The 15,664-nt window shown below is 40.6% G+C and overlaps 1 protein-coding gene across 1 annotated transcript in view; it reads left to right on the top strand.

Moving 5' to 3' along the window:
- LOC5565766 (lachesin) overlaps positions 1–15,664 on the top strand; it is a 290,625-nt gene that overhangs the window by 214,680 nt on the left and 60,281 nt on the right. The window contains exons 7-8 of the mRNA XM_001650097.2: positions 3,347–3,497; positions 5,229–5,371. Of these exons, the coding sequence (XP_001650147.2) occupies positions 3,347–3,497; positions 5,229–5,371 (294 nt within the window). The remainder of the gene's footprint in view (positions 1–3,346; positions 3,498–5,228; positions 5,372–15,664) is intronic.

Below are 15,664 nucleotides of genomic sequence, written 5' to 3'. Positions count from 1 at the left end.
GTCCAGAGAACCAACAAGCACAGGAGCATCTATCATAAAAAGCCTCACATGGCCCAGACGTGTGGCCGGCCCCAAAATGTAAATGACGGAGTAGCCAGTGCGAATAGAGGGTAGGTGAAAGTTTCTAGCTTTGCTAAAAGTTCGAAAATTCTGTACAAAAACACGATATAATCATTCAAAAATTGTCAAATGGCAAAGAAAGTTCTCAGATATGAATTGTGGAAGTGCTCAGCTTAGTATGAGAAGCAGGTTTTGTCCCTGTTCAAACGTAACTTCAGAAAGAAGAAGATGAACTTGTATGTTCACATAACGAAGACATAATATAACTTCATTGCAGAAACATTGAGCTTGAATTTCAGCTTCAGCCGCTCGTGGTTGCTGGTCCAGTGTCGCCCGATCAGCTACACTCACACAAGGAACCAACTAGACGACTGCTTGGGACGAATTTATGACATTTGGTCGAAAGACATTTGGTCGAATGACATTTAGTCGAATGACGTTTGGTCGAAAGTACATTTGGTCGAACGGACATTTCGTCGAATGGACATTTGGTCGAAAAGGTTTAGTTGAAAAAAAAAGCAAATGATATTTGATCGAACTGACATATCGTGGAAAGAATAGTGCTCGAGTCTAAATAGCATGTAGCATTTTGTCGCAAATGCAAGAGTGATTGAATAATTGAAAAAGTATCAACCATTTTACTACAATCTATATGCGTTTATCAATACTTTGATATTCAATTTGATGGACGCTCTTCCAAGGTATTATATTTGCTCTTGCGTTTTTTAATGTTTCATGCTGCTTTTTCATTCAGGCATGTTCTGAGATTCGAGATAAGCTGATCTTAAATGGATACATGCCAACTTTTTTCACCTCAGTCAACTCATCATCCCTTACCCGATACATAGAATTAGCACAGTTATCATTTTTACTAATCCAAAGCTTTTACTGCAAGCTCTGTTATTCACCCGAGGTCATCAACACTCTCAGCAAAGCCGTATATTTGCTTGAGGAATATTATTAAGCTGGAAGTCACAATAAGCCAATTAGCCATAAGTAGAGTTCTGATTCCCGCATTCCAAATTCTTACCCGCGTATATGAACTGCAAGACCCGGAATTCACAGAAAGATCCCAAGCACTCTCTCCGAATGCTTCCATCAGATAAGCTGATATTCATTGTGAAGAACGATGACATTTCAAAAGAATTATAAATGAAGAAAACATCATGTTCACATCGTTGAATAATAACATAACTTGTTGAGCAGTTTTTCAAAGAATGATGATATTTTAAAAGAATAATAAATTCACTAGAGCTGAATATTTCAGTCAATGTACAAAACAACTACTAAGTATATTTGAATAATCATTGAAATCCTAGATTTTGGACAAAAATTACAAATAAAAAGGCGTATTGAATTTAAAAGTAAGACTGCATTAAATGTCCCATTATTTATTTAACAACAGTTAATGATCCAAATTATTCAAAAGAAAACGTTATCTTATCAACTTTGCAAAACTTAGGAAACAATAATCACTTTTACCAACTGATTCCATTCAACTAAACGTCATTTGACCAAAATAAATGTTCCAAAGCCATTCGACCAAATGTCCATTCGACCAAATGTCCTTTCGACCAAATGTACTTTCGACCAAATGTCATTCGACCAAACGTCATTCGACCAAATGTCATTCGACGAAATGTCCTAAAGCCGCTTGGGACAATCAAGCATCCTCAGTTGTGTAAGTGTTGATTTTCTTTTTTTAGGCAATAATGGCGCCTGTCACGTCAGAATGCAACGGTGAGGAATCAATGTTGCACTTATGCTGACCGTGGAGGTTGACTGCATCTGTACGCCAGTTCTTGCGGGAGTGTATAGGGGTGGGGTAAGGCATGGCAGGGAAATTTGTTTTTTGATCAGTAGACTGCGTATTATCAGGCCTAAGGAAAGGCGTGCTATAATGATGAAAGAATGGAAGCGTGAAGGGAAACGGTTTCTTGTCCGTATCTGGTTCTTGCGATAGCTAGGAACGAATAGTTCATGTGTGATAGATTAAGAGAGGAAGATAGAAGCAAGAGAAAGGAACAACTACAAAGTACGCAGAAAGGGACAGGCCAAAGGGTAATGCAAAATTTCAAGATTCAGATTCAGCGGCTTCTAAATAATTTCGATAACAGAAACAATTTTGCCCATTGTTTAGTTTTCTCTTTTAACGTCTGCCTTTAAATACTCATCAAAATAACCGCAAATTAGTTTTATCATTATGATCCAGAGGGACATGGGATTTATAAACTTTTATTTTTTATTTGAACCACCCTAATATCGTTGTTGCAAAATTTAGAGGAAGGGAACTGTGGTATGGAAAAACGTTGAAACGACCGTGTGACAGGGATAAATAGCGGCTATAGTATGCACAGTCGGTGTTTGGTAGACCGTCGTCAGTCAAATAATCTACTGCAAAACTGACTGGTTAAATAGAATCCAATGTTTGTTAATTTCAAGAGGAATGGCATTTTTTCGGGAGCAAAAAATAAACTCGTTAGAAAATCATGTGATTCATATATTGCTGTAAGTTTTAACACAAGCAAAACGAGTTATGAAAATGAAGATCTACAAGTCTGTCGTAATTCATACCAATTTCACAACACCCCATTGCAAAAATATGACCCCACTGCTGAGAAAACGTTTTTTCCCTCACACCTTCTTGCTACTAACTAGAAAAAAGACCAATTCACCGAAAAGAGCTGGATGACACATTCCAGCAGACGCCGTTCTATCCCAGCAGACTTGCAAAAGTGACTACACCTCCCGGTCTCGGAAGTAATAAAATACGTGAATTGCATTAAAAATTTATTCCTCTACAACAAATGTAACCGTTTCTCGCTAGACTTTTCGAAAGTTGACTTCTTTTTACATGAAATCAGGATTCGCCTAGTCATTGACACCGAATTGAGCGACGTCGTTCGTTCCCATATCAAAATTTTGTGCAGACTTGTGCTATCGCTCATCTAACATATTCCTATCTGGCTTTAATTTGTGTCACCCATCCATTGATTACTGGCGGTGGGACAAACACAAAGCCGGCAATGCACGGTGATCCTCCTGTAGCATAGTAATAAGGCATGCACTGAAATCAAGAACAGCCGGTGCCACTTATTCACCAACGTATGAATACAGGAAGCCTTTCTCCTCGAGGATACGAATGTGATGCATTTGATAAACGTGACTTAATTTGGATCGACATGGGGTTCACACTAGTGCAGTAGTAGTAAAGTTAGCCATTTTCATTGATGATGATAAATGACGTATCTGATTTCTACTTCGTTTTTTTTTGTGCATTTTTCAGTTCCTCCGATGCTCTGGATTCCACATCAGCTGGTAGGAGTTCCTCTCAACTACAACATCACGCTGGAGTGCTTCACGGAGGCGCATCCGACATCTCTGAACTACTGGACCAGGGAAGACGGGCATATGATTCACGATTCCAGGAAATACAGGTAGGGCGTTTTATGTATTTTGGACAGAGCGCTATGCGTATTTAACTTAGCCACTTCTATTAGATTTTGCCGTAAATGGCCAAATGATATACGCGTAACGGTCTGTCCAAAATTCTTTGATCACCTTAATGATCATCACATTTCGAATGGAGCATTTCTTTAGAACGGTTGAACCTACACAGTTCATGTAATATTTTTTATAAACTTCGTACTTCTATAAGTAGCTTTCTTATATAAGAGGTTTTAAACCTGCAATGGTTCATTCATCTCTCTATGAATAACTGTTATGTTAGCTACGATCTCTTTTTATGGCCAATATTGGGGGGGCGTCTTAAAAGCAATTATTTATTCTAAGAAATTAAGACTAAAATATGTTTTTGAAAAAGTACAAGTACCTAGTGTAGCTAAAGAGAAGCGGTGGTGCGGTCCGCACCGGGCCTCAGTTACTAAGGGGCTCCGAAATCATAGTATTCATTTCTTATAGTATTAGAAATTGATTTTTTAACTAACTTAAATGTATTGAGGCAAGGAAAATCGAGTTTGGAGAGGACCTGAATTAGTGATGGGTGGAGGCCCAGTATATTGTAGATAAACTGCCCATACTCGCAATACAGTCCCATTAGGAAAATCACGATGTCGAGAAAAACGCTTCTAAACATGAAACCCTCCTTTTTCGTTCTTCTGCTGCTTCTCGCCCCAGAAAAGCAAGCGACGCGATCAATAGATCAAACACAACTAACGATTCGTGGCGCCATGTCTGATCCTTCCCTCATTGCTTGGCCCTGCAGAAACAAGCAACAAGGCCAAAGGATCAAACACCATTCTTTTTCAAATTCAGAAACAAATGTAAGAACTGTCAGTGGTTTTAATATTATTCAAATAAATCACTCCATACTCCAAATATCACAGAAATCGACTGAGATTTGGAAAATGTATGGTTGTTTGTTGGTTTTAAGTATAAACATTGTAATTTTTGGAATAACATTAAGTCATTTTGGATTTTTTATATAAGCAAACAAGTTTTGAGGCGTATTAGTTTTGCTATTTTTTGGTAGATTTTAATAAACCTGGGCAAATTTCCGATAAAAGTTTAGTGATATGTTTCTGCAAATATTCATTTATTGCTGATAAAAAGTATCCTTGTTATAAAAATATCGATATTGTGTGTTTCAGTTAGCAAACTTTTGCCACACTAGTTTCGAACTCTTGCCTTGACATAAATTAGTTTAAAATTCAATTTTAGAACCAATATAACTTTTAATGGGTATATTTTTTGGCACACTGTATAATATTCATTTTCTTTCAACTGTTATAGTTTTTTTTTTAATATCGATGATTCAACTAAGGTTGAACTGCCCCACCTCACTCCACTAAGATGAGCCAGTATTTGTTTTTTATGCATATATGATTTTTTTTGGTGACCCTGAAAAAAGTTAGTCTATCAGCGACGTCGAGAATGAAAATAGCATTCTTCTTTATCACCCTTCAGTCTGGTTATAACAAAAGAGATATTCAAGAGTTCAACCTATCGAAATATTCATACGAAAATTAGACAACGGTATTGGAATAATTATGACGCATACCGAAATAATAATAACCATACGTTAACATACTGAATGGACAAGACTCTCGATTTCTTCATAATGCAAAACATATTTCAGGAAACATTCATCTTCATATCCAATTAAATAGTTATGAATGAAACCTCCTTCAAAATTTCCCCATTCACAGGACGGAATCCACTGTGGGCATGCCAATCTATAAAACGCACATGAGGCTGCACATCTTCAACATCCAGCAGAGCGATTACGGCACCTACAAGTGTGTAGCCAAGAACCCTCGGGGGGAAACCGATGGAGCGATACGAATATACAGTAAGTACGGCCCATAAATCATTATCAAGCGCATATCATCTCGGCTGGGACCGGACATTGAGAACATACCAACCACCTAGTCACAATCGAAGTTGACCTTATCCTGGCCTGCTTCACACGTGTCGGACACAACAGAAAGCCTAATTAATTTGTTCAAGTCCTTGATCATCCGAAAGGAGCAAACCTTGACATACCTACATCCTTCTCCGTCGGAATGAGAACAGCACGTAAGACAGAGCACAGTGGCGCTTAGTCGGACAAAACCTCTCAATCTGAAGGATAAAAAGAAAAGTATCATTAAGTCTAGTATTCAAGTTTGCTATAATTGTCAAGACCTTCTCGATAACTGCAAAGTTCGGAAAATGAGTCACTCGACACTAGGCAGCAAATCCAAAACAGACAATATTTTTTCTTGTCCCTCTTGCTCCAAAAGGCGAAAATTTCACATTCATATTTTGACTGTATCCCGTTTACAAATTCCTGTTAAATATCAGTTGGACTACTTTTTAAACGTTGCATTTGTATCATTGATTTCAGTTTCTGTTTATTTTTTTTTTTTTGTATTACATCAAAATTTCAAACAAAAACAGCCTTTTTGTCTGAATTGTTAAAAATGGCATCCGCCCTTTCCATAAAGACACGACACTGTGCAGTGCGCTCATTGCAAGCATTATGTCATCACTCCCGCTCGATTGCCAAGCTGTGAAGGTGTTTGAGGCTCCAGTTTGGGATGCCAATGCAATTCATTGGAGGTGAGTAACGAACGAACGGACGAACGAACGGAACGAGACTTTCCACAAGCAGGGGCCATAAATAACAAGTGCTGACAATAACAGCACCGGAAAATCTCATCAGGAGGCAAACAGCTTTCAAAAGGCTTTCAAAGCCATTGTTTTCGTAAAATAAATAATTATACTAGTGTGCAGAAAAGCGTATGCATAAGAAATTTGTTTGCCATCTTACCGGTCGTGCGGAGCTACCGGCGGCAGACGATGTTTGGTTGAATAAGATCCTTGGCTTTCCGTTGTTTCGTGGGAGGGTGGGGATTGTGCATCTGGAGCGATACGGTTACCAGCGAACCTCGCCGAAGTGGTATGATTTTTAATACGATTTTAACTAGTAATGGCACTTAGGAAGTTTAAAGTCATATTATGGTTACCTTAAAACTTGGTTTCTTAAACAGAGAACGCTATATGATCACTTAAAACGATTTTAATGACGGGAACGCAGTGCTCTGATTGTGGACGAAGTATGAGCAGCAAAGCATATGCCACATACTCCAAGCAGAAGTATCAGTTCAGTATGCTCCCTTTGAGAAAATGCAACAAAGAACAGGTGGGAGCACTTAATGAAATTTCATTCGTTAGGTTTAGCTTTTTGTTGCTAACAGTGGTACTACGGGAAAAGAGCATGTTGAGTTACACTGGAGCCAATTTAATTGATGAAATGCAATGTTTTGTGAATGGTCTAAGGGGTCGTCAATAAATGACGTAGAATTTTAGAGGGCCGAGAAGGAGGGAAAAGTTCACAATTAGTGAACATAGCATATAGAGTCATTTCGATAGAAGCAGCAGCACTAAAAAATATTAAGATTAACCTTTTTGGATGATAATCAAATGCTTTGATTTTTTTTAACAAATACCTACAGCACAACTAATTTTTATGGAGAAGACACCAACCTTGATAATGAATCTTCGAGCTGTTCAGTGACATACCTATCTATAAGTAGATGAAAAACCGAATTTAGTACTGCACCATTTAATTCCACTAGAGTATGTATCCTTTGACAGATACGCGTATTTCGACCCCAACAGATAGCCCGTCTTCAGTGTCGTGTACTAGACTCGACTTGAAGAAAACCATGGTATGCACACATTATATATTTAAACTAGGTATTCTCTTTTGTAGAAACTTTAAATTTAAGATCTGTACGGTACATCCCGTTAGGCCGAATGCCGTTAGGCCGAAAGGGTCGTAAGCTTAGCTTAGCTTAGCTTAGACTGACTACACATATCAATGGTTGCTATTCCGTGACTGACCGAGGTCAGTGAAAATGCACAAAGAATCAACTAGAAGTTCGGCTGGGATTGGCCATAATCTTCTTCAGTGTGCATAATTCAGTGCCTCTATTTATACAGAGTCAATAACGGCGCCGGCCACGTCCTTGCAGTCAGGTGGGATTGGGGGAAGGAATGTTAGTGTGTAACCTTTGCTTTTTGGAGACCGTGTTTGCCTCTGCATCTCCACAAAGGTTACTGGGAGGGTTGTTTGTTAATGGGGAGGATCGTTGGGTCATAGGATTCACTTTGATAAGCGATTAGACCATGATAAACAATGATTTGTGAGATATATACATGCTTATACGTAAATATAATATTTTCATTTGATATGAACAATTTCTATGTAGAGGAAAATTATGCCGACACTTGAGGTGACGAACCATTCAAAGTTTGTTGAACAAATTCCTAAATGTAACATTCCTACAGCTGTCAGGACGAAAGCATGTGTTATTATATTTTACTCATTTGAAAAGAAACAAAAAACTCGATTGGTTGGGACATCATAGAACACTCTTATTCTTATGCCGACACTTACAGTGGCGAACCATCCAAAGTGTGTTGAATAAAGTGAACCTTTCGCAAGTCTACACTTGTAGTGTCGAACCATTCAAAGTTTTTTTGATTACAAAAATAAAGGTATATAAGAAGTGTTCTGAAAAAAAAATGTTAAACATAAATAAATCATGAATCAGAGTTTGTGTCGACACTCACTGTGACGAACCATCCATAGTTTGTTGAAAAATCATATTTACATCCCACCATTGTAACGATTGAATGTGCAGTCATACATATTTTATAGATTAGAAATAGTAGCATGAAACGAGCTCACCAATTGATCCGTTATCCTTGACTGAGCAGCCACAATCCACTTTCGGCTTCACTCGTTTGCTCGGCTATAAAAAAGCACTCAGGAAAAAAAATAAGCGCGCGACCCAAAAAGAATAAAAAAAAACTGTTCGGGCTTTCTTGACGCACTGCCCAGGAGCAAGCGTCAAAGTCGAAGGATCAAACAGAACTAACCGATTGACTGTTTAACGATAAACTTGCGACGATCGACGCGCCACCATATTTCATATAACGGAGGCTATTAGAACTAACTTGGAGGTGATGATTTGGAGGTTATTTGGCAACTTGGAGGTTAAAATCACCTCCAAACACTAGCGATTTTGCGGTGGGATGTTGACGTTAGATCACGAATCGCGGCACTTTTTCAGTTACTCCAACCGAACTCACCGATCACGCCACTTTTTCACTTACTAGACCCTCGTCGCTCGCCCCGGCAAAAGCAAGTGTCAAGGTCGAAAGATCAAACAGAACTAACCGATCGCGGCACTTTTTCACTTTCTTCAACCGAACTCATCGATCACGCCACTTTTTCACTTACGAGACCGACGCGCGACATGTTTGATCCTGCCTTCGTCGCTCGCCCCGGCAAATGCAAGTGTCAAGGTCGAAAGATCAAACAGAACTCGCCGTTAGGCCGAAAGGGTCGTAAGGCCGAAAAAGTCATTAGTCCGAAAATGATCGATAGTTCTAACGAACTAAAATACCGAATAGATAGCTAACAAGTATAGGTCAGGACAATTTGCGTCACCTAGAAGCCGCCGAATGAATTTTCAGTTCGAATGGATTGTTAGTTCTTGATCAGGATAATTTACATTACCTAGAAGCCCACTATATCCATTGTAAAATATAACTAGAAAAAATAGCCTTTGATTAAAAGAAGGAAAAAAACACTGATGAATGTGTTAGCCATACGAAATAGTAGTAATAAATGATCAAATGTTATTTCGGCCCAACGATTCTTTCGGCCTAACGACATTCGGCCTAATGGCCTCCGGACTTATGACATTCTGCCTAACGACCTGCACCCGCCTTGTTCAATGTGTTTGCCGGATCCTTGGTAGAGCCTAACGAAGTCTAAAGTTGGTTGTCTCTGCTGGAAAACACCAAATCGATCCGAAATCCCTTAACTTTGGGCGGAGCTGTTTGCTGATGTGTCTGTCGTATGGGATGGAGACTCTCTTCATGGGTTCGGTGATAGTGTGAGTGTCGTCAAAACACTTCGAATATGCTGTCTTTCCTTTTTGTCGATGATGGCTTTTTCTTGTATCCGTTGATCCTTGCCGTCTCGTTGCTAGTTTTTTGCAGTTCCTTGCTCTTTCCGTCTTCGCTGAGGGGTAGAGTCTGCCTCCTGTGGGTCATGTGGTGAAACGCTGCCATCTTATGCTGGAACGAATGATTCGATGTGTAGGGCTTGACTCGCTGGGTGTTTGTAAGCTTCCTTTATATATCGAAGTTGTATGATGATCTTTTTTCCCTGGTGACAAGTAGATCCAAAAATGACTGTTTTCCATCCCTATCCTCCTCGTGGGTGAGCTTGATATCCTTGTGTATAGTATAGCTGTTAATTGTATCCAAAATTCTAGCAAGATTGTTCCGCTTGATAACGCTGAAAATGTCGTCGACGTTTTTTCACCATTTATCCGGTAATGCTCCTTGCTCCTTTAAATTTTCCTCTAAATTCGCCATGAATAGTTCGCACAAAAAGGGGCCCAGATAGCCGTAGCGGTAAACGCGCAGCTATTCAGCATGATCATGCTGAAACGTGGGTTCGAATCCCGCTGGTCGAGGATCTTTTCGTAATGAAAATTTTCTCGATTCCCAGGGCATAGAGTATCTTCGTACCTGCCACACGATGTACACATGCAAAAATGGTCAATCGGCAAAGAAAGCTCTCAGTTAATAACTGTGGAAGTGCTCATAAGAACACTAATCTGAGAAGCAGGCTTTGTCCCAGTTGGGATGTATCACCAGAAAGAAGAAGAAGTTCGCACAAAAACGGGGAGAGAGGGTTTCCCATGGAGCTCCGTTCGTCTGTATGTAGAAATTTCATTGAAATTAAAAGTGATTCTGGTCCTGACCATTCCTTTGCTGGGGAAAAGAGCCGCTACGTCGAAAAAAAAAACATCATCTCGCAATCCTTGATGTGTCCTGACTCTAATAGTTTCTGGAGGAACTCCTGGGTGTTTTTAACTGACCTAGTGGGGAATGGATTCGGCATACTCTCGAATTCCTGGACTAACAATTTTGATTTCTCGCATTTTTTTTTTCCCGGCTTGTGAGTCCTTTAATCCGTGGAAAAATGGGGTTTGACTCTTTCATTCGAGCCTCGCCAATGACCGCCTTGCAATCCTTCAGGGTTTTTCCGTCTTATCCATGATGACTACCGCGGCCGCGTTGCCTTTATCCGCCTTGATGTAGAACACTGGTTTATACTTAACTTCTTTCACAATCCTTGTCTCGTCCTTGTCTGCTCTGCTGTGTTGTCCTGTTGTACTGGCCTTTACTGTGATGTTCCTTGTTGTGTTCTGGTCCTTTATTGATACGGTTTGGATAATCGCTGTTTCAATGTCTACGATGATTTTTTTCACGTCAGGCTTCGTAGTCACCACATTTCCTAACCCCTTGTTGAGTAGTGTCAATTGTTCCACTGTGACCTGCTGCGTCGAACGGTTAACTACGAAATCTTCAATGGATTCTACAATCGGAGTAGGAACGCGGTTACCTTCCGTCGTCTTTGATCGGATGGTTGCTAGTTTTTTTTCGGTGAAGCCTGTTCTTCCTGTATTGGTACACCAGGAAATCACCGCAGCAGACAGAATCGCAAATCGACCACGTCTTGATCGATGGACGGCACTTCTCCGACATAACCGACGTCAGATCCTATCGTGGCGCTAACATTGACTCTGACCACTACCTGGTGATGGTGAAACTGCGCTCAAAACTATCCGTCATCAACGATGTACGGTACCGACACCCGCCTCGGTACAATCTAGTGCGACTGAAACAACCGGATGTCGCCAATGCGTACGCTTAGCATTTTGAAGCAGCGTTTCCGGATGAGGGCGAGCTCGATAGGGCCCCTCTTGAGGACTGCTGGAGGATAGTCAAAGCAGCCATTAACTACGCTGCCGAAAGCATTGTCGGATATGTGGAACGGAGCTCCAGAAACAATTGGTTCGACGAAGAATGCCAGGAGGTTTTAGAAAAGAAGAATGCAGCGCACGAGGAGAAGAATGCAGCAATGCTGCAGCATGGTACGCGACAGAACGTGGAACGATACAGTCTGAAGCGGTAACAGCAAACAAAAAGTGAGACATAAAGCGCCGCCTGGAAGAGGTGGAATGCAAAGAGACGGAGTTGCTGTACCGTTCTTAAGAAACACGGAAGTTCTATCAGAAGTTCAACACATCCCGCAAAGGCTTCGTGGCGCGAACTGAGATGTGCCGGGATAAGGATGGGAGCATCTTGACGGACAGACGCAAGGTGATTGAAAGGTGGAAGCAGCACTACGATGAACACCTGAATCGCGCAGGGAACACAGACACAAAAGGTAAGGACAGCGAAGGCGATGGCTACGTCAGCACACCGGACAGTGGAAACCAACCAGCTCCCACGATGGGGGAAGTCAAGGATGCCATTCAACAGCTCAAGAACAACAAGGCCACTGGCAAGGATTGTATCGGAGCCGAACTCATCAATATGCTACGCACCATTTGTTCATCGATTTCAAGGCAGCATACGACAGTTTTGACTATGTAGAGCAATGGAAGATCATGGACGAGAACAGCGTTCCCCGGAAGCTCACAAGATTGATCAGAGCAACGATGGACGGTGTGCAAAACTGCCTGAAGATCTCGGGCGAACACTCCAGTTCGTCCGAGTCTCGACGGGGACTACGACAGGGCGACGGATTGTCGTGCCTGTTGTTCAATATTGCGCTTGTCATGTCAATATTGTCATGCGGAGAGCCGGACTTAACAGTCGAGGCATGATTTTTACGAGATCCGGACAATTTGTTTGCTTCGCGGACGACATGGATATTATTGGGAGAAAATTTAAACGGTGGCAGACCAGCCAGCTGCCATCCAGTGTCCTGTATCGCCTACGTTCCCGATAGATCCCGTCCTTCGTTGCGGCCAATCCATCCAACCTGAGGATTCTGTCCTGCGCCACGCGGCTTATGCGGCCAATCCTCCTCCAGAACGATACATGCTGTAAGAACGCGTTCCTGGGCCGATAACCTATTGAAAGGCTAGTCCGCTAAGACCACGCAGATCCTAGCGAGGCTAGCCCGTCCACATCCGATTGCAAATCATAAAGAAATACAATACAGTAGATGTTTCCTTCAACTGGGCAGCTAACTGACTGATACCTCAATCAGCAGCTGCAACTCTCTTTATTCATTCCAGGTATATATTTACAATTCAACATTCTACACAAATATCATACCTCTCGACAAATCTTCCACACTTTTACCTACGACGACGCATGTTTCTCAACCGACGATTCTTCTACCTGAGGTGCGACACTACCTCTATTCCAACAAAATAAACACATCTCAGACTCACGGCCTGCTCAGAATGTTGACTCAGTATACACCGAGAATCTGTCATAACTAAATTTATTTCCAATCAAACTATACGCAATGTCGCTTGAGCTGTTGAAGTGCTTTTTAAGTGATAGTGAAAATTAAGACGAAATCCAGATGCCTGAATCAAATAAAGATTTCCACAATGTTCCAACTCAGGCAGAACCTACCCCTCAGGATGATCACCTCAAAGGCCCAGAAGACTCGAAGGAAAGCTTACCAATCCAAGATCTGAAAAAATGAAAAAAAAAACAAAGGAATATAGGATGCTCAATAACTGTCTCAAAAAAAGATAGAAAGAATGTGTACTTTTTTTGAGCCTGGATGCTTATGATGTATTAGGAATTAATTGAAATTTCCTTCAAATTAATAAACTATGAACTAAATTAAACAACTGTTAAAATAATTTTTCTCCCGAAGCTTACTTCTCTATGCTACAAGTCTATACAATGAACACTTTTATATTTAGAAACATCCAAAATTTGTCCAAAAAGTTAGTCGACACAACCAGAATCGGCTACTTTCATATGACTAACTACACAACTGGATCGGAAAGGGTCTGCTTCTAGTCTTAATGTATATTGAACACTTCTACAGTTATATCTGACAGTTGTCTTTGTCAATTGATTATTTTAACACGCAACACTACGCCCTGCAAATGTCCCAACCTAATGGACCCTCCACCGGACTTATATTCATTTCAACCAGCCTCACCATGGTCGAGCTGAAGTGATGTTCTTTTATTGCTACAACTATTTCGGTTCAATTGTTTATGCTGCTACGAACATCCATATAATTAAAAACGAATTAAACATCACAACTATAAATAAAAATTATGGGCAAATTATCTTGAGCCTTTCATTGACACCTAACATATTCCATACAATACTAACTTATCACATGGTCATTACCGGCAAAAGCGGTTCCGCTTTGTTTCAGGAGCGTGGTATTAAGCCATATTACAATATTAAGTACATCATGCAACTGCTTCTACTTTAAATCAAAAAGATATTCTAAATTACAAAATGTAATTAGTTGCTGATGCCGAATGTCAACCAATATGTATTCATGATAAGATGTATTTCAGGGAATTTTCCCTACAAAAAATACTCTTTTTGCAAGTTGTTCTACATAGAAACTGTTATGTTTTTATTTTTCAACATGGGACAGCACTAGTTTGATTTTTTTTTGCAAAGTTTCCGAACAAACTGCATAATTTTTTTTTGCACACTTCAAAATATACATAAAAATGGGTATCTATATGGGACAGTTATGCTTTTATGGGCAGTATGGCCTCCAGAAAAAGCTGCGGTCAAAAAAGATTCACTCCCGCACCAATGAAACTTGGATTATGCTCGAAAAGGACCTGCAAGCACTTGGAGTCTTCGAACGCCGGGTGCTCAGGACGATCTTCGGCGCGGTGCAGGAAAACGGCATATGATGGCGAAGGATGGATCATGAACTCGCGTAACTCTACGGCGATCTGGCCACGAAGCACGTATTGCGTGGAATTGTTGATTCAGTGTTATCTGTTCAGGTGATAAAAAGGAAAATGAATTCAAAGTGAATCTATGGTTTCGTAAATCAATCGTAAACACATGATAAATATATTATCAAATTCCACTCGTTATAAAAAGTGAGCCCAAAATTATAAGCTGAATCAAATAGTTTCGGAAGAACCTTCCATCATCTATTAATCATTGACAAATTTAAGAATAAATCATTGCATTCATGAAACAACAATTTTCCTTCATTGCATGCGTATCACTGCTAAAAAACAACCAGCAAGCTCATAAAAGGTCATAAATTATAATTTATGTTGAGAATATTCTCAAATAAATAGTAGAAAAAAGTCACCTTCCCCACATTCCCTGAATTATCCACTCCAGTGGCAGTCTGCGTCCGTGTAGCAGCTGCCGCAGCAGAAATCAAAATGAATCTTTCATTATGGGGGACTTTTGCCAGCCAGCCTTTTGTGTTGTCCTTAAACAAGCAACCGCCGCCCACTTCAGTCCGGGCATCGGGGGAGGCTTTTGCTCTCAATTGTGATTGCCCCAGGAGCCAAACCAACAGCGACTGGCGGCAACTTCCACCATTGAGCGAACAGTGGTTCGTTTTGTACGGATATGTGGCAGTTTATCTAAAATAATTGCAGGTCAATCTGTATTTTAATTGGAAAAGAAAGCTCTGTTTAAAAACTGGGAGCTGAGAAGCAGGCTCCGTCCCAGTTGGGACGTAACACCAGAAACTAGAAGAAGGAGATGGTTCGATAGCAGCATCAAGGTGCGTCCAGTCTTGTGATCCCGAACGAGGCGAGGAACGGACGTTTCGCCGCAGTTTGTCTATTGTGACTGATTGTCGTGTCGTTGGCGGGGCATGATTCTGCATACCTTTGTCATCATTATGATGGTCATCATTATCGTCAAGTGGGTGGTCGGCTGGAGGATTATCAACGCTTGAGTTCACTGGAAAGGCAACCTGTTTTCGCTTGGGAGGAGTTTTTTTTTCCTATTCTGCACTGCCTGTACTATTATGGCGAGAGAGATGATTCATCCTTTCTACCTCAGTCAGAAGGGAGAACGCGCAGAGGGAGAAGATGAGGATCTAAACAAAGTTGTTGATGTAGAGCTATTTAATGTAAAAGTCGTTAATTAGGTAGCCACTTGCATTGTTTTACGAAGGTTTTCTCACTTGGATGACATGAAAAAATATTGGAGATGAGCTTATTCAATTTTTGTTGATTAAATATTGCTATACTGTATTTAAGCTGGAAAGAGTAGGATGATTTTTTGTCATACT

Source organism: Aedes aegypti, chromosome 2 (assembly GCF_002204515.2).
Source record: "Aedes aegypti strain LVP_AGWG chromosome 2, AaegL5.0 Primary Assembly, whole genome shotgun sequence".
Classification (NCBI taxonomy): Eukaryota; Metazoa; Arthropoda; class Insecta; order Diptera; family Culicidae; genus Aedes; species Aedes aegypti.
This window is presented reverse-complemented; position numbering and strand designations above follow the sequence as displayed.